This window comes from Botryllus schlosseri, chromosome 6, assembly GCF_051294905.1.
Source record: "Botryllus schlosseri isolate E-star chromosome 6, Bs_hap1, whole genome shotgun sequence".
In the NCBI taxonomy this organism is placed as follows: Eukaryota; Metazoa; Chordata; class Ascidiacea; order Stolidobranchia; family Styelidae; genus Botryllus; species Botryllus schlosseri.
This window is the reverse complement of record NC_137241.1, coordinates 21,699,422-21,719,023: the sequence shown is the minus strand read 5'-3', so window position 1 is coordinate 21,719,023 and position 19,602 is coordinate 21,699,422. Positions and strand designations below refer to the sequence as shown.

At 40.4% G+C, this 19,602-nt stretch overlaps 2 protein-coding genes across 3 annotated transcripts; both read left to right on the top strand.

Annotated features, from left to right (window-relative positions):
- The first annotated feature begins 9,730 nt into the window (after positions 1-9,730).
- LOC145441525 (interferon-related developmental regulator 2-like) lies at positions 9,731-11,592 on the top strand. Its single transcript, XM_080319412.1, has one exon. It carries the CDS (start codon positions 9,882-9,884, stop codon positions 11,223-11,225), a length of 1,344 nt encoding a protein of 447 aa, XP_080175538.1. The 5' UTR covers positions 9,731-9,881; the 3' UTR covers positions 11,226-11,592.
- A 2,128-nt stretch (positions 11,593-13,720) lies between these two features.
- LOC145441526 (uncharacterized) lies at positions 13,721-16,210 on the top strand. 2 transcript variants are annotated; one of them, XM_080319413.1, is made up of 5 exons: positions 13,721-13,820; positions 13,881-14,114; positions 14,295-14,525; positions 14,885-15,100; positions 16,033-16,210. In XM_080319413.1, exons 2-5 carry the CDS (start codon positions 13,950-13,952, stop codon positions 16,114-16,116), a joined length of 696 nt encoding a protein of 231 aa, XP_080175539.1. In that variant the 5' UTR covers positions 13,721-13,820; positions 13,881-13,949; the 3' UTR covers positions 16,117-16,210. The 2 variants fall into 2 exon arrangements, with proteins under 2 accessions (XP_080175539.1, XP_080175540.1); XM_080319414.1 differs by having other exon boundaries at positions 13,726-13,820; positions 14,430-14,525.
- The last annotated feature ends 3,392 nt before the right edge of the window (positions 16,211-19,602 follow it).

The following is a 19,602-nucleotide window of genomic DNA, read 5'->3' as shown; positions in this document are numbered from 1 at the left end:
ACTCACGCAGACCGCTGAGAAAACGTCATCGTTACCTAGCCATATCCACGAGTAAATATGGGACTACGCGTAACTATCCATAGATTCCTCTGGCCCCACACCGTGGTTTTACGACACAGACAAGATGCAGCAGTGGAAATATTAAAAATGAAAAACGATACCTTGGTGACATTTGATTTGGATTTTACACCTGATGAACCATACACTCGATTGGTACATTGGGAGGACAACTCTATCGTCAAGGTTGAGGGAAAAGAAATGTACAGATTTGTTGGTGTTGTTGATATTCAGCGAAAATCGGGATGCGTGATAGTACACGGTTCGCATATTTGACTGAGAATATATCGGTATGCATAATGCACTGTTCATTGTATCATGTCGTGTGTCATCTATGCCCACATTGAATGTACAGAGTCGTCGCATGATGAGACTTGAGAACATGAATTTGTTTTCCATGATGTTTGTACACCGACACATTGTTTGTACACCTCGTTTACGCGAATACTTGAACAATCGCGACGTTACTTGTATGTGATGGTTGGTATTTTTCATGGAGACAAAACACGGTCTGTACCATGTTTACTTGAATATTGGTCGTTGGTTCATGAGTGAATATCCAGATCAGGCCCCCACACACTTTCTCGTATTAGTGATCCGGTTTCAGCTGACTGGAGCGACATGTATTGATCAGTAAAGACACAATATAGTAAACAGACCTGAGGAAACTCACAAGTAACCCGGAGTTGTTAGCGCCATGGGGAACATAAATTCATCCGTTTTCCGAACACCATTATCCGTGTATCAACCAGCTACCAAAGTCGAGGAGGTGTTTTATTCAGACATTTTGACTCTGGAAAATCTAAAGCACGAACCCGGACACACACACAGACACACACACACCAGGACATACAATATCCGTCGATTTCCAAAACATACATTTCGATATCCAATGGTATGCTGTTATTTCATGTGGTTAACCGATGATATAGATGCGATGCGATCGATGCGGGTATACTCTGAAACCGGTTGTCGGTTTATATTTTCGTCACTGTTCGTTGTAATCAATTTCAAACTGTCGCCAATACAACAAATACCCAATTGATGCGTGTGGTTGTCAGATTTCAAACGAAAATGATATTTTTACTTAGGTAAACATCACATCTCCAAGAGAAAATGGCGTTGTTACTCAGAGAAAAAAATATATTTCCAAACGAAAATGGTTTAGTACCCAGGGAAAAAATATATTTCCAAGGGAAAAGGGTTTGTTACCCAGGAGAAAATGATTAGTTACTCTAGGTAAAAGTATTTTTCCAAGTGAAAATGTATTGTTACACGGGGTAAACGCCGGATCTCCAAAAGAAAATGATACTTTTACTCGGGTAAACGATGGACCACCAAGTGAAAATGGTTTGTTGCTCAGGGAAAAAGGTTTGTTACCCGGGGAAAAAAAATATTTCCAAGTGAAAAAGATTTGTTGCCCAGAGAAAAAATATATTTCCAAGTGAAAAAGGTTTGTTAACCAGAGAAAAAATATATTTCCAAGTGAAAAAGGTTTGTTAACCAGAGAAAAAATATATTTCCAAGTGAAAAAGGTTTGTTACCCAGAGAAAAAATATATTTCCAAGTGAAAAAAGGTTTGTTAGCCGAGGAAAAAAAATATTTACAAGTGAAAATGGTTTCTTACTCTGGGTAAACGTCAGATCTCCAAAGGAAAATAATATGTTTAGTCAGGTAAACGATGGACTGACAAGTGAAAGTGGTAATTTTACATAGGTAAACGTCGTGGGTTTAGTGTCGTTGGTGTTGTTAAACGTTATCGCTTGACGTTGGTATACTATTACGAGTGTGAAAAGGCTATGCACGTCTTGTGCGGAGTATCGCGACAGTGAACATATTTTTGGTGTGACGAAACAAGATCGTTGTTTACATGTTAATGCATTTCGATTACCGAGTAGCTGTACAACAGAGAGGAGTCTACAGTTAGTTCGTGCTGTATGTCCCGACGAAAACCACAAGATCACATGTAAATCTATTAGCACAACTCGATGATGTTGATATAGTGTTACTTGAATTAATTATTACCTATTTACACAACATAAAAATAAAAATTCATATCGTAGTAAGTAAGTTTCTTGAACTCGTGCTTGATGAAAACGAATGGTGACAAGTATGCGTTTGTGTTTGAGTGAAAAAGAATTATTTAGAGTAGTGACAGTTTGTGACCAACGAATGCAAATCGATCATGATATTACAATATACGCTTTCGTCAACATAACGACTTGGTGTAGAAATACTTTCACGTTTTTTGAATAACTGGATTCTCGAGACTTGTTACTTGTACGATGTATCGTTGGTGTGCAAACTATAACGACCATTTTGTATGATAGTATGTTTTAGTTGTGAGGACAACCATATGATGACTCACCACTTTTCGTTAGCAAAGTAGATTGATTTGTGTGTAAGATGTAAGCGCCGTAACTAGAAACATATGCACTCTGTTGTTGGAGTAGCTGATTTATTGCTATGACATGGACATATCCTGAAGCCTTGGTTTGTTGTCTTACGAAAGATGACGCGACCTCGGTGTCGTAAATTGCGTTAACTAAACTCGTATGGATACCACAATTGTGCTGGACTTACAAATGGTATTCGTATACTGTACACACACAAACTTTTGTGTAAACAACTCTGGTGTTTCTGTTAATACTAGTTTTATGTTGAACTACTTGATTATTACGATACATGAACAACCGTTCAGACAATAAAGTTCTTGAGGTATCGAAACAGTTTGAAAGCACCACCAATCATTGTACAGGTTTGTAGCATGAGCGAATATTTTCGTGTAACATGAATATATTTCATATGTCTTCGGTAAGAAATGGGTTATGTGGGATAATAATTAGTATCGTAAAACTTGTTGTGTTTGATTGCATACTTTTTTAACATTGTTTGTTGTTGAAAGACGGGCGAGTTTACATTTACATTAAGCAGAGCAACTCAAGTAATAAATTTTACTCGTTAGAAAATCGACAACGGAAAAAATACCGATGAATGGAGTAACAGTAATAATATGTGTGGTATATTATTTTTCGTGATATGCAACCAATCTTCTAAGCAGAACTTGTCAATAATTTATCATGTCGTAGAAAAGCCTATTGTTATAAATTCAAAACAAATGTACTTCACTTATCACGATGATGGAAATTAAGATCAACGCAGTATTTCGAAGTGGTATGTTCAGCAATCACTAAATGACAAAAATATCAAACTGTGCATACAACTCGGTTAGGTAAACGATCCAGTTACAAGTCGGGTGTATTCTTGATGTACAGATGACAGTCTGATGATGTAAAGCTCAACCACGCAAATGTGTTCGTTGTAAAGTATTTGACGCAAACAATATATCGAATGGAGACTTCGGTTTCATTACCAAGCTAGTGAAAATTGTTTTCTGTTGGCCAGGTAGGACACATTTGACAAACATCGTACACATTGTATCTTCGTGATGGTAACGACTTTCAGTGACTTGGTTTCATGTCGGGAATTATTATTTGAGGGTTCAAGAACAATTTCATTCAATACTACAAATGAACAACAATGCATAACACGTAGCAAATAACAGTGTAGCAAGTACTTTTTTGATATTACGAGTGTTGGGCACTAGACACTTCTAGTTGAATTGGATGCATCTAACAAACATATCACAATTTACTTTTGTAATGATCAAAGTCTTAGAGTGTATAACCTCGCGATATTTTACATTTAGCACACACAATGGGGAGTTACTGAAATGATTAAGAATTGATCGCTAGCTTCGAACGGTACTCGATACTCAAAGTGATATTTTCACACTCTGTAAAGTGCATATGTTTCAATTCTCTGTCACAAATTCCGACATGGTGATATGTCGAGACGTAATACTATTTCCGTACACTCAATTACAACAAAACATAACCCGCATTCAAATAAGCCGTAAGCTACAAGTGGATTTAAAACTTGATGCTGTTTTGTGGTTAACTCAAGTCAGTGGTCACGTTTGTGTTGATTTCAGGAATGATCATGACGAGTTGGTCGGGTAAATTAGTGGTAGTAACTATGACCTTACAGAGTTGCTGACATTCCAATATCTTTTACGCTGTAATATTACGGATATAATTGTGATAAATTATTTCTCAGTTATTGTTCAGACATTCAAATCTCGTATACTCAAAATATAATATGTCCAAGTCAAATCGTATATGCACCGATTAGTAAATACTTTGTCTTCAGAATAGTAACAACCTTTACAATTGAATAAAAAAGACCGAGCATACGAATACAACCAGGATGAATTAATTCAAATTTATGAGTTGCAGTGATATAATCAAGTAAGTGAAAACTAGATTTTTAACAATTGTTAATGTCGTGAATAATTCTTCTGAGTATGGTAAGATGTTAAAATATCTCTTTGACAAATGGAAAGCGGGATCGGGAATAGAGTTGTAATGTTACATTACTTGTTTCAAAGTATGATCTTGAAATGTGGCTGGATCAAAGTTGGTAGTCGTGTTTGTCAATCCTATTTCAATTCACACTATGTCAAAGTCCAAATATTTCATTCTGGATTATTTGGATTTACCTTTAGTACATCCCGCGAATGTGGATTATTTGGATTTACCTTTAGTACATCCCGCGAATGTGGATTATTTGGATTTACCTTTAGTACATCCCGCGAATGGATCCCGATGCGGTACTATAACATTTTTGATAATAATGACTCAAGGATTTTCAATCAACAATACTGGAATTTTTTGGTAATGCTAGAGTTGCCAAATGATTAGTTGCGTGTTTTTGTTAAGTGTTTGATTTCAAGTTAATAAAGACAATAACTGTGTAATGCACATACTTGTGATTCTTGATTCTTGTAGAGTTATAGTTGGTATTGATTCTATAAGTGTGAAAACAGCGGCGCGGAATGTGCGAATAATTCGATGCGGCTGAAAGTCGGCGTCAGTAATATTCGGTTACGTTCGATTCAACAAAAACGCGTTAAGGGATTTGTCAAAGGATTAGAGTTGTACCGATTTAAAACATTCAGATACGAATCGACTTGATTTGTGTAGTGAGTTTCATTTCAAGTTGATAAACTAACACATTGATTGAATATTTTCATGGATCTTATCACACAACTAAAGTCAGCCACTATTCTGGAGGCGTGAAACATATAGCGATCGCGGGCGAGTGACAAATTGTTGGTTTTCGAATCACCGTCTGCGACGGCTCTGTGACAAACTTATTACCGAAATATTACCTTGTGAGCGGGTATGAGGGATTGCTATATGTCTGAAGCATTATCCGGTGAGTGGTCGTTGGATTTTAAAATTAAATAAGCGTTCACTTCACAAAGGATTAGGGTTAGAGCGGAAATAAGTGACAATTTGTCGCTATTCAAGTTACCGACACTGACGGTCTGTTATTCGTTACTTGTTAAATCTTACCAGCGAAATCAAGTTCTGTGATAAACTGATTACTAAAATTTCACCGCGTGAGCGAGCCAACACGAGTTTCCAATACGACATGCGAGAGATACCTATATTGAAAGTACGACGTGCGAGCGCACCCATAAGAACACATGGCGAATCACCACCACAGCATATACCTGTAACGTTATCATGTCACCCGAGTCATTATCTTGTCAGTGATCGCGGGGATTTGCAAACTATTTCACACATTTTTGAAGTGTTAGTTTGTGAACGCGGTTATTGTTGATATTCGAATCGCCGACTACGCCGGCTCTGCGGTAAACTAATTACCAAAATATTACCTTGGAAGTGATTCCTAGATTTAGCAAACTATTTCGCACTGACTGATCTAGTGTAATAATCGATAGTAGCACACGACTGCACGGAAACAATTCAGCGCGCAGGTCATTCGAAATATAGGTCGCACGCACTGCTTAATCCTCTTGCAAGCCAAGTTTCCGTTTGTGCGGTTATTGTTGGTGACTATTCAACACCGCACGAGAGATGCCTGAAAGTACGATTCACGACCGCACCCATAAGAACACATGGCGACTCATCACAGATCCCGTAAGAATACACGACAGGCACATTTATCGTCGTTAGCATGTCGCCGCACATATACCAAAAAAACATTAGCATGTCACCACGAGTTTTCACGTTAGCATGCCGCCGCCGTCTATACCCGAAAAGGTAACCATGTCGCCGCACCCATAAGACACAGTGGCACCATGCGACCGCAGCCTATAGTTATAAGGGTCACCATGCCACCACGAGTTTCACGGCACCATGCCGCCGCAGCCTATACCCGAAAAGGTAACCATGCCACCCCCGCCATAAGACGAAATAGCCGCATGCCACCCCCGGTTTCTCGGCACCATGCCGCCGCAGCCTATACCCGAAAAGGTAACCATGCCACCCCCGCCATAAGACACAATGGCACCATGCCACCCCCGCCATAAGACATAAGGGTCACCATGCCACCCCCGGTTTCTCGGCACCATGCCACCCCGCCCATAAGAGCCCCTGCCACCGGTTGAGCGACCCTATATACTACTGTTATCAACCGGTGTTTCACGGAACACTCGGGGTAGGCTACCACGAGCCAGTCTCAGGGGTGCCGTGGAGGTCAAGAAAGACACACACTTAACTCGTACTTATGATTTGTAATGATAAGATTATATTGGTCATCATTGGTCGCAGGCAATTAGGCCCGATCAGTAGACAAATTGTGGCAGTTGTGGTATGGCACCCGTCATCTGCAGTGGCGTATACGCAAGGTTGCCGTTCGTAATCGAAACCCCGACATTCTGAAATGCCTATTTTATCCCTAATATTCATAAGCTCGTTTGTAATTAAGCTGTTCGTATTACGTTGTTGGGTTTCGACCTATTATACGATGGCACTTTCCAAGGTGAAGCCTCGCATTTCTGAAGGTATTTGAATGGAAACAGCTAAAGTCACACTGATCTTCAACAAATATTCATTAAAATGTTTTTGTTTTGTGTGAAAATTATATGTTAATGGTTTCGTCATTTTAACACTATGTCGATGCATAGTTCATTTCGTGCATCAGTAATCTATATAGCAATGTATTAGATGTTTATATAGTTTGATGCGTATTGTGATAGATTTTTGCTTTTATGAATTTGGGCTTCCGCGAAGGCTTACGGATTGGCGGAAGAGTGTACCGCGGGTTAGTAAAGGTTAAGAACCACTGGTCGCTAATCATATAGCCACGACAGCAAGGGCTCTTATTTAATTAAACTGCATACCTTTTGAATTTTATGCGTGTATGGCAAAACTCTTAAAAATATATAATGATGTATAAAGTGTTCGCAATTCAAAAGAAAAACAGAACAAACCATGTATTTACACTTTCAAAGATCATTTCGCTTCGACGCCATACTCCACGAGTAAATCTATCATTGGAAGTTTTCTGGAAAAGCGCACGAGAATATTCGACGGACATAGTCTGGCCCGAAATCTGTTCCTCATCATGCACAATTGGAACATGCTGGCAAAACATTGCTTGCAATACAAGTCACAACTGTAAGTGTGAGGGAAAGCAAAAGACTCTCCACACATTTTGTCGACACTTTATAATGCTAGAACAGTCCCATGAACTATAGGCTACTTATTATTGTACAATGTACGTCCAAGTACACGAACATATAGGCAAAACGCTGAAGAGTGAAGATTGCAATATCGTAATTTATTAGCCTACACAATAGTGTCCAAGTAGAACCACAGTGTCCAACAATGGTGCGGACACAACAAATCTCACGGCTCACTGCGATTGATTCGCGTCACACTTTGTATTCGGCCGAAGGCAATTTTACGGTAGGGTTACCATATTTTGGAATCGGGAAAGGAGGACACTTTTTCAAAATTTTCAAACTTAGAAGGAAATCTTAATTTCTTTTAAATATTTCGGACTCATCGTGGTCGGTTGACTACACAAAAAAGGCAACTTACTCGCTCAAGTCCCAAACTACAGTTTTTTGTTTACATTATCAGTTGGATGACTAAAAAAAAAATTAAAAAAGGCCAACTTTCCGGCTCAGCTCGCGAAATAGCCGACGGAGCGTTACTTGAGTGCTGATTTACTGTATCTCAATCGAATTTTGCCCTATATTCAACCAACATTCTCAAAAAAGAGGACAAAATCTCAAAAAGGGGAACATTTAGGCGTCTTCAGAGGACATTTTCGAAAACCTGAATAAGGAGGACAATCCTCCTAAAGGAGGACGTATGGTAGCTGGTAGGCTTAACCCTATTTTACGGTAATTTTTGACCGCCTTGCTGTGCGCGCAAATTGTTGGTATCAATCGAAAGCTATCCGGCGAGTAGGCCTACTGATTGCGGAAATATAAATTTTATTCTGCTTGGGGTCCTGGAACCCCCCAAAATCATACTAGAATGTTGCATATTGTAACGGAGTTTGGTATAGTGACGCAACAATGCTGCTTGGAATGATACGACGCATTTCGGAGCAAGTGCGAACGAGAAATCGTGAATGCTCATTTGCTCATTCGCTTGTGCAACAATGGCCAATACGCTTGCGGGTTGCGCTGCTCCTCACCTGCTCCCATACGGCTCTGAATCTCATTTTTCAGGAAATGGAAAATGTCCTCCGAGGGCACCTAAATGTTCTCCTTCGGGAGTCGAATCAGAGTGTGTTGTACTTGTGCGCTTTTGATTTCGAGGTAAAGAAATCATAAAACTATAAAATATAAACATGGAATGGCAACGACCGATTTTACGGTTTCGTTCCGCTTCGCTAAGGCTGTATTCAGAATTGTTTTGCGTAAGTATAGATAACTAACCTACGGATAGATACGCAACACCCATCGTCACGCTTGCTTGCCCGGCGTCTGCTCACTGCTCATCAATCTGAACGCTACATAATTGCTAATCCCATAGCTGATGACCCGCGTGCTTAAATTCAATAAAGTTGATCTTATTTGAAAGCTACTGTCGCACCGATTCCGAAAATATACATTAGAAACTAATCAGGGCAATGGAACCCTCTTGAAATACACCTAAAAGTCAGTTATGGCATTGTTCTAAACAATTGCTGCGACGCAGCACAATGACCATAACAATAGCCCGTGCGTGGTTGCAGTAAATTCTGCGCTCTGGAAGATACCTTTTGGATTGCCAGATATCCTAAAGTCGCTTACGCAAAACATTTCTGAATACAGCCTCAGCGAAGCGGAACGAAGCCGTAAAATCGGTCGTTGTCATTCCATGTTTACATTCTATACATAAAACACTCTACGTCAGTATACCAGTGGGTCAGGTGGATGTTAAATTTCAATACCTTGCTATCTGTTTATTATATCTCATTGTGCATTGCGTGTCTTGTACGGATAGTAAACGCCGATGTTGATCGATGCTACCGGATCGATATTACCGGACCACGACTGACCTATCGATCTCGCTTCCCATGACATGCCGCCCTATTTCTTGTCGCATTCTTTTTCTATACTATCTTCTTTACTTTCATTCAGTGTGCATGCCTCCTCTTTACATCGCCTAGGCCAAGGTGGGTGTCAGATTCCATAGACTACTCCTTGTCGCTTCGACATCTTCCTGTCTTTTCATTGTATCGCATTTTTTGTGGTGTATTGAACTGATAAAATTGCTAATAAACCAATGATGATGATGATGATGTAGCTAAGTTACCAATTATGGCTCACCGATAACGGCTTTGTGATGTTATTTTGTGTACGCATCAGTCACGGCTCACGACAAAGCGAGGAGCGAGATATACATGTGGTGCTCGGACGTCTCGGTACGGTCTCGGTCTGTTATTGACGTTGAAGGTCTCGCGCGAAATAGTTTAACTTACGGAACTGTGGTTACGTTGGCCTGCGTATGCGTAAATCTAAAGCAAGAAGAAATCGGAAGGGTCGTCCTGATGATTCGGAATCTGCTAGATTCAATGGAGCCAATTCAACCTACGACAACGAAGTCGGTGGTACGGATGATGCTCGTAGCGAAGTGAGCAGTGTTGTAAGCGGCTGCAGCGATCATACCTCCGACAGAAGCATAGAAAACAATGCTGCCGACGAGGATGGAGAGTCTACTGTTGACATTGACAACAGGGACGCTGAAGTGAAAGAAGCGATAGAAGGCTTACTGGAAAAAAGCGCAAAGCACAGACAGGATTGTTTGAAGATCATAATGAAACATTTTCTGAAGTCGGATATGTCAGACGTTTTGGAAACCCACAAAGATACTCTATCAAGTGCCCTTGAGAAATGCATCAGAAAAGGCAAAAGTGAAGAACAATGTCTGGCGGCTGTTCTGGTTGCCATTGTCGGCATACAGATTGGATCTGTTGAAGGTGGTGAGGAAATGTTCAGAAACTTCAAGTCTGTATTGCTCCCTATCATCATGGATAAGTCAGCTAATGTTAATGCTCGCGCAAAATGTTGTGAGGCGCTTGGTTTATATTGCTTTGTAGCTGCATCTGAAATTTCGGAATTAGTCGAATGCATGTCGAAATTGGAATCAATATTTCAAAATTCGTATTTCAAAGGAGATGGGACGGTTCCGGTGGTTAGTCCTGGGGTTTGTAATCTACACAACAGTGCGTTGCTGGCATGGGGTTTGCTCCTTTCTGTGTGTAACTGGTCGTCGGCGTCTGAACTTGTGAGAAGTTCATTCTCTCAATTGCCAGCACTGCTACAAAGCGCCGACGTGGATCTTAGAATCACGGCTGGAGAGACGATCGCTCTGTTTTACGAAATTCTGTACAATGAGGATGAATTGGAAATGGCATCAAGTACCTTGGAGGAAGAGAAATTATGCGAATGTCTGAAAAGCCTGGCGACAGACAGCAACAAACACAGAGCTAAGAAAGACAGACGGCAGCAAAGATCGAGTTTTCGAGATATATTGAAGACCGTTGAAGATGGCGTGACTCCAGATGAACGAATAAAATTCGGGAAAGAAGTCCTGGAGCTATATAGTTGGACTAGAAAACGACAATACGAAGCCTTTCGGAGTATATTGGGTACCGGTTTGAATTTCCATTTGAAATCAAATGATTTGCTCAGAGATGTATTTGAGCTTGGGCCGCCAATTCCTGATGACTTGCACTCGAAAGGTTCCTCGAGCCATTTTGAAAGGCACTTGCACAATCAAGCCGTTTTCAAAGCAAGGACTAAGGTACGGGGTAAATTGCGAGATAAACGGACCGCGTTTCGGTCTTGAAATGAGTTGATTGGCAGTACAGGAATACAATTTCCGAGACACTTATGCATGAGACACTTAGTTTTGTTAGGAATTTTGGATTTTACCATTCAATGAGTGACCTTCCTCAACTTTGACTAGTTTCTTTTTCTTTTTCCCCCGATTCTGATTTGTTGAAATGGTATTGGCGTGGTTCTTGGTGCAGTAATCTAGCTGGATTTGTGTATTAAAGTGTGATCAAGGATTGGTTAAAATTGTTGCCGCTCAATATACTTTACCGCGGTGTACTCCAGTGCAGTAATAAGCTTATCTTAGGTCAGATAGTGTGTGTGCTGAGCTGCTGACTCTTCTTCCGCACCGTAACAATACATGAGAATTCTGGAAAGCATTGTCAATTGCCAATATTATATATCAATGCTTGCTTGTAGCAATCCTAGAATGAATTGCTAGGAGTTGATAATATGTAATATGGAAATATTGAACAGAGAACAGCCACTGTAGCTGTGGTTTCACGTCTAGCCTGGCAAAAGATCGATAGAGATGGCTGCCTGCTGAAACTCGCCTAGTGTCGTTCTCAAACCCGGGTAAATGGTAAAGTTGCGGCTTGAAGGGCATCCGGCTTCGCCAAAGTTTTGTGCATACTAATGAGCATGGATTTGCTGTGGCAGTTGGGGGTAGACGAAAGGCTCTTATAATATTTACATCAGTTAACAATGGTTACAGATCGTGGCTTAATTGAGATAATTTATATCATTGCCTTTTCGCTCACTCTGACATGAAAATAACCCGCAAATCTCTAGTTACAGCTCTCATCTATCATGTGTGAGCGATTATACCGATTTGAACAGATGAAATGTTTATCCTCATTAAATAATGTTGTCTGAGAAGTAATTGAAATGTATGAGTTGCAGAAAAATTATTTCGAAACTCGGTTCATGACAGTTAGTCTCAGTAACTTGTCCACTCTGGTTTTATGAGTACGCTAGACTCGCGAGACACAGAACCCGCTGAACGAGAGTTAGCGCTAGTGACGAAGCCGCTTCGGGTACGAGGAATTAGGGAAACTCGCGGGAATTCTGTCGACGTCGTCGTTACAGCACTCATGTCATCCTTTGCAAAGAACCATAGCCGATGCTGGTGTCGTCGCTTCACAACCTGGAACAATTGAACTCGTTAAGTGTATACTAGCAATAGATGAAAGTCCAAAGTGACTGGTGACTAAGGGCCTAGCTGGGTCATTGTCGCTTTACCGTGGCGACTTGAAGATTTGCCATGCTGCGTTTACCTACTCTTCGTGGCTTGACCGACCATGAACTCAACTTCTATACTTGATTGAGGTCGTTATTTTCCACTTAACGTAACCTTGTCTGTGGAAATTTCAGGTAAATTGCAGTAATTGGTTATATGCGACGCGCGCGATAATTAGTTATACGTACGCAAACGCACTGCCGCGTAAAAAGGTTCGCGAGGCAATTTTCATAATAGGGTGACCCATGTATCTCATTGGTCTCGCAAGCCCATGTATCTCATTGGTCTCGCAAGCCCATGTTTGCAGGGATTTCTAAGAGTTTTAGAAATCCTTGCCATGTTTCGCATCGCATCGATACTCATAATCCAACCAGCAGCCAGTCAGTGGCGAGCACAATCTATTCCAGTGTCCGGCCCAAGCTACGGCTAATCGGCAGGGCTACGACAGTAAGCAGCATAGCTATAATATGGGTCAGTGATCTGCTGTGATAAGATAACGCGCACACGGGAAAGACTGACGGATAAGGAATATCCTAATCTCCATAGGACTACCCGCTTCGCATGCCCATAGTGACGTAACCAATGGCTATATGCCCTTCCAGCTTTTTAACTTGGAAATTGTTATATTACGCATTGCATAACATTTTCACCTATCCTCCACAATTTCATCCTGGCTACGCCTATGGCTGTGACCTAACTCTGTGGTGCTGCCCTTTGTTCACCACCCACACTTTTTAAATGTGAGCTACTGGTAGCCTACTTATGAAACGATCAAGTAAAAATGATCTACAATTCTACATGTTGCTTACAGGGATTTCTAGAACTCTCTGTACTGCAGTAGCCTACATGTATAATATATAGTCACAAGTGCTGATTGCACATTACCATACAATCAACTATATGTGTAAACTATGCTTGTGCATTTTGTGTCATCATGAGTCACTCATGACCCAAGTTAACCCAGGGATATATAGAACTAAATCCCTGAGTTAACCCCATTGACTTGGGTTGAAATGGAACAACCGAGTATGTTGTAGGCTGGACGTTATCTGCTGACAGACACAGAAAGCCCAGCTTATGGGCTATTCGCAGTGTCGGTCGAAATTCAGATGACTGGCTGCCCTCTATGTCAATTAGATGAATACTGTATAGATAACTTCGAAATCGAATATTTTTGAACTTTCATGGTTAGTGTGTACGGAGAAAATGTGACCAAACACGACCAACCCACTTGGTAAACAAATCCGTTTCCAAAATCCTTCAGTGTTATTCAGTGTGAGATCCCGATGGTTAGATAATCAGGCTAGTACAGAGAGTACGTTGCGGTATGTAAGTTTTCAAGCATGGCAAAGGAACTTGAAACCCAAAGTATGCCCATATATTTTCTATATGCCGAATTCGGGAATGTAATATATCTTCGCTTTTCAGAATACCTTGACTCGTTTCAAGTAATTGAAGTCCATCTAGTCGAGATAGACTCAGGATAATCATCAGATCATGAAGTCGTTGATACTTCTTTCTGCACTAATATTGTGTGTGCAATGTCAGTTCTATTCCGACGAGGACGACAACGAGTGGGTGCACGATATGGTAATAAAACAAATGGGCGAGGACTTGCAACGTAATTTGGAATATGTTGAAACGCTAAGGATGATGGGTGAGGTACGCGATATTGGATTGATCACTTCTTTCACAATCCGATGATGTATAAATCTTCGTCATAACCGAAATATAGTAATAGGTAGGCCTACATAGAAAATTGTAGTAGGCTATGACAGACGGATTTATGGACTTAGATTCCAACTGCCAGCAATCCAGTATTATCGTAAACTCATTGCAAAGGCAGGGCATGGGTCGTCGATTACTTTCGACATGGAGTTCGTGGCAAAAGACGAAGACGCGATCAAAGTGTGCGAAGCCAAGCTCCTGGTCAATGTATATCTACAAATTTACAAACTTCTGTACTACGCTTGTCAGGATCCGGAAATCGACGAAAGGGATGACCTTCCAGACGGCGACATCGAAGAGGAAGACGACGGTGATTTTGTTGAATGCGATGGTTCCGAATTCCAGGTCGGTACTGTTCTGTTCTAAGTAGGTCAATGCTGCGTGAGGCATCATAATCGCATGGCCCATAATTGCACGATAACATTCTGCCTAGGACTTGAGCACTACAAACACATGAAGTAGGATCATTCTACACTATAAGGCCATAGGCCACTTCCTATTTTATCGATTGTATGTAATGGAATGTCCAGATTTAAGAAATCGATTTAAAAATTTAAATTAACTCAACGCGATAGAAATTTTGCAGAACATTACATTTGGGGAAAATAATGTATTTTGGGTTCGTCGCGGTCGTAAAAAGTGTATGAGCTATTGAACATGACAGTAACTAAACAGAACTAATGCGAATAGCTTCGAAATTCCAGGAAGTCATGGCGCAAGTGACAAACCTTCTAAACGACCAAGTTGACAAATCCAACGAGGAATTGGACGAGTCTATGATGGGGATGGACGATATGATGGGAATGGACGTTTTGAAACAAATGCATTACGACCATCCTGATCTGAAGAGCTGTAAGAAAGCTACCAGGGGATCCAGAGTAATATTCAAGGGCGTGATTTATGAACAGCAGAATGGACTGGTATGTTTTAGGCCTATATACACAATGTCAATTCACATTACCTGGTACTCATATCACCACATTGCCATTGTAATACAAATATGTCAGGGATACCTAGAGCAGGACCGTAACAGCACTTCGTCAGCCCCCCCCCAAATGAGGGTCTTGGGACCCCCACAAGGTGATAAACGAAACGCGCGAAGCGCGAAAATTTTCAACAATTGATGATTGAATCGGGCAATATGGTCGGGAATTGCATATATGTTCCTATCAATTTTTTATCCTCCCTATGCTCAGTGCTCATGCTCACGTAATCAAATTGCCTGGTAGAGCTCAATGAGGTGTCATGGAAACTGTAGGGCCCGTAACTAATAATTAAACACATTCGGGAGGTATGATAACTTCATGTGTTGTTTCGTGACCTCCTGTCTGATATGTCAAAAGATATTGAAATCGCCCAAACGTACTAAACTAAAAGACGCACACGATTTCAAACTGGCATTTCTTCACTGGAAATTCAATTTTCCTTGCTGGTAGGCATTTGTCTTGTTGGGTTCAGATTGCCAGAACAGAAACATTCGACCCCAGCCATTTAGGCGCCCATGGTCAATTAAACATATAGGCCTATCGAAGTGTTCGGTCAGCATAAGGGCAGTCCTTTTCGGCCCAGGTTTTCCCGCGGCCGATCGTTCTGGCACACTTCTTGGAGTGGCATGTTGCATGGCCTAAAACTGTATATGTCCTGGTCCGTCGTGGCGCGGTAATGGCCGACGCCGAAATGCCCATTTGAGTAAACTAAAACTCTTTAATTTATGCTAATTTACGAAATAATTTTGGGCCCGATGGGGTGGGTGGATGGGTGCGGCAGTTACGGTGTTGATCAAGAGTTCTGTATAATAATTCAAGGGTAGCGAACTGTAATGTGATTCATTCATCCAATTTAATTTTATTAGACGCAAAAATGCGAAATCGAATTGGATAAAGACGAAGAAGGAACCTTTTCGCTGCCGAGATCTCAGTGTCAGGGACAAGATTGAACTTCTTATTTGACGATTAATTCTCCTCACCAATTTTAATTGTTATCATCATATATACATTCCGTGACAGAATATAATATAGTAACCAAACATACATCTCGTGACGATAACATACGCTATTGTAAACGGTCGACAACTTACAAAGTCAAGATCGACAGAAGAGGACAATTAACGGCCGCTCGCTCGACTGTAACATAATTGGGAGAGTATGACGTGGCAGGCTACACAACCGTTGCTAGCGCGAGACGAATAGTCGATTCAAAATACACCCACGTTTACTGTCCGGGGATACTAGTAAATACCCGATTTCCCCTCTCCACAACACAGAGAGAGAGAGAGAGAGTCTTTATTTTCATCCAATCAAAATACATAAAAAAACAGACTGCAATGATGGTGGTACAGAAAATATGCATGCACAATGCACATTGCACAGTGCACAGTGCACACTGTGCACAGTATTCGGTATCAGATAGGATGAATAATCGATACGACCGTGAAGGTCAACTACAGTCTGATCACACCAGCATCAAACAGGTACACTTGACTCTATACAGTCTGGCTGTAAGAAATTTTAGTTTGAAAAGGAAAAGAAAAAAGAAAAAACTAACCGATGGTAGCAAATGATCAATGAAGCAATGTCTGGGCAAGGTAGGACAACAGTGTTAATATAACGACAAGAGGTGATTAAGTAGGTCCTTGTTGAATCTATTATAAGGCAATTCACGGATATCTTGTGGCAGTTCATTCCAGATGATAGGTCCTTAATTTAGTAGTCGAAAGATCTCTTAGTTAGGTTGCTATTGCCAGAGGTGGTTAGTAACGAAGTACTTCTACTTTTTCGATGTACTCAAGTAGTTTTCCTCTACTTTTGGTACTTACTCGAGTAGATCTGATTTTCTCTTCTTCTACTTCGTGATATTTGGTGATCTACTTACTTACTTTTCGCTATTTTCAGTTTGTCAAGTAGAAGTAGTTCAATCTTCCAATCGGGAAGATAGCCTGAGAAATTTTCAGAGGTGGATAGTAACGAAGTACTTCTACTTTTTCGAAGTACTCAAGTAGGTTTCCTCTACTTCTGGTACTTACTCAAGTAGATCTGATTTTCGCTACTTCTACTTCTACTTCGCAATATTTTGTGGTCTACTTACTTACTTTTCGCTATTTTCAGTTTTTCAAGTACAAGTAGTTCAATCTTCCAATCAGGAAGATAGCCGGAGGAATTTCGGGGCTGTTTTCACGGACTATCAACATTTAATTTTCATAAAAGTTTAGTAAAGCCCAGAATTTTCGTCGCGCTTCGCGCGCAATGCTGGATCCGGAGTGCCAGTATGATTTCACGAAAGTATCGGTGAATATAATTTAGGTAGAGGTTTGACGTGGTTCAGTTTTCACCACATTGTCGTCCTTCGCCCATATGAAATAATTCATCACAGTATATATGGCTCATCATGACGTTTGACACTGGTGTTTCGCAATCCAGCATTTACTTGTCATATCGTAATCTAGTATGTCCATGGCGTGTCCTAATCTAGAAAAGTGGACTCTTACTTTTTTTTTAGTTTTAGAGCTGTTTTAGCATATCACCTTTGAAACTTTCTGGACTAAAGGCAGGGTTGTCACCAAGTCACAAGGTTCCGAGTCACAAGTCAATCTCACTTTTATAGTTTTGACTCGAGTCAAGTCGAGTCATTTTCAATTCAGTACCGAGTCAAATCCGAGTCCAAGTCACGGAGTAGAGTGCCGAGTCCGAGTCATAGTGTTTTGACTCGACTCCGAGTCCAAGTCATTGTGTTGACTGCTCTCTGTTTCCAGTTAAAGTCTTGTTAAACCCATTTTATATTACTTTGTTTGGTGATATCGAATGGTTCGCATCATGGCCTACTTTTTAGTAGGCCATGTTCGCATTTATAATATGCTAATTTTCCGCACTTATGACAGTTTTTGGTAGCATTTTCAAGTATTAGTACTGATAGACAAAATAATGATAGTGTGATAATTTTACTATTCTTCGAAATTACAATGAAATGCCTGTCTTGGTAGACCCAGTTTCTAGTCATATGAATTGATCCGAGACTCGGACTCCGAGTCATGTGCAATGACTCGAGTACAAGTCGAGTCAATACACAAATTGACTCGAGTCGAATCGAGTCATTTTTCATTTTTAAGAAAATGACTCGAGTCAAGTCGAGTCATCAAAAAATCTTGATTCGAGTCTGACTACAGGCATGAAATACATGTTCCAATTTTAGAAGTAGTATTTACATTTTACTTTTAATTCCAGTATCATATACTTTGAGTTATAATTAATATCAGTTCTTTTGTCTGGATAACATACATGTTGAAGTATAAAGGGAAGTGTAGCCTTTAATTTGTGTATGTCTTTAATTTCCGGAAAATATATCGAAAATTGAATAACTGTTGGTATGCATCAATATGAATCAAGCTCGTCACCTTTCGCATAGCTCAATTTGCACCTTTTTACAATCCATGTGAACGATTTAGGATCGTTTTCACAACTACTTACTTACTTGAGTAGCTTTAAAGTCAGTCAATTCTACTTCTACTTCAAGTAGTTTTAGGTTGCTTATGGAAGAAGTACTTCTACCCGTACTTGAGTAGATTTTTTCGTCGCTACTTCTACTTCTACTTGAGTAGCTTTCTTGACTACTTTGACCATCTCTGGCTATTGGGTGGGGGCAAGTAGATATTTCCCTTTGATGAGGATCTTGTGTTATGGGAGTAGACACTTTTAGCAGGTATGAAAAGTCAACAAACGGCATTAGTCAGTATAGTCAGTACATCTCAGTGTTAGGGACTACTCGAGTCATGACTTGACTCGAATCAACTTTTCAGATGACTTGACTTGACTCGAGTCACTATGCATAATGACTTGACTTGACTCGGCGTTTCGAAAATATGGATTGACTCGTGTGACTGTAAGCTAAATTTTCGTGTCAATGTCAAGTCATCAAGAAATCGATGTTGTCTCTCAGTACCCAGGGATATCTAGAACTTCTTCTAGAACTAGTTTCTAGATATCCCTGTCAGTACCTATATATTCTCGACACGCTAATATGACTTGCGTGAACATTGAACAACCACCATTCAGTATTCTACAACTATACACAACCTTGTGTTACTGAGCATACGATGGTATGATACAAATAAATTGACCGAAGCATACGTTGTCGGAGACTAGCATTTATCTATATAGCAGTGTATTTCTGTTCTCTAGAGTGCTCAGTGCTCACAACAAACTTCTAGTATAATTTAAACCCGACTGATATACTGTAGTTTATACATTTATATTAGCCTATGCTTGTCATAAATAGGTTCAGGATTGCATTCGGTTCGGTGTATTAGCAATGTTTATCAGTTCAATACACCACAAAAGTGTAGATAGGAAAATGTCGAAACTACTTGGAGTAGTCTTTGAAATCAGACACCCACCTTGGCCTAGGTGATATGTAAAGAGGAGAAAAGTGA

Excerpts from the sequence above, each read along its gene's own strand:
- LOC145441525 (XM_080319412.1), top strand. The coding sequence starts at position 9,882 with ATGCGTAAATCTAAAGCAAGAAGAAATCGGAAGGGTCGTCCTGATGAT.
- LOC145441526 (XM_080319413.1), top strand. The coding sequence starts at position 13,950 with ATGAAGTCGTTGATACTTCTTTCTGCACTAATATTGTGTGTGCAATGT. Across the intron at positions 14,115-14,294 it reads CGCTAAGGATGATGGGTGAG|GCAGGGCATGGGTCGTCGAT; the intron begins GTACGCGATATT and ends CTCATTGCAAAG. Across the intron at positions 14,526-14,884 it reads GCGATGGTTCCGAATTCCAG|GAAGTCATGGCGCAAGTGAC; the intron begins GTCGGTACTGTT and ends TCGAAATTCCAG.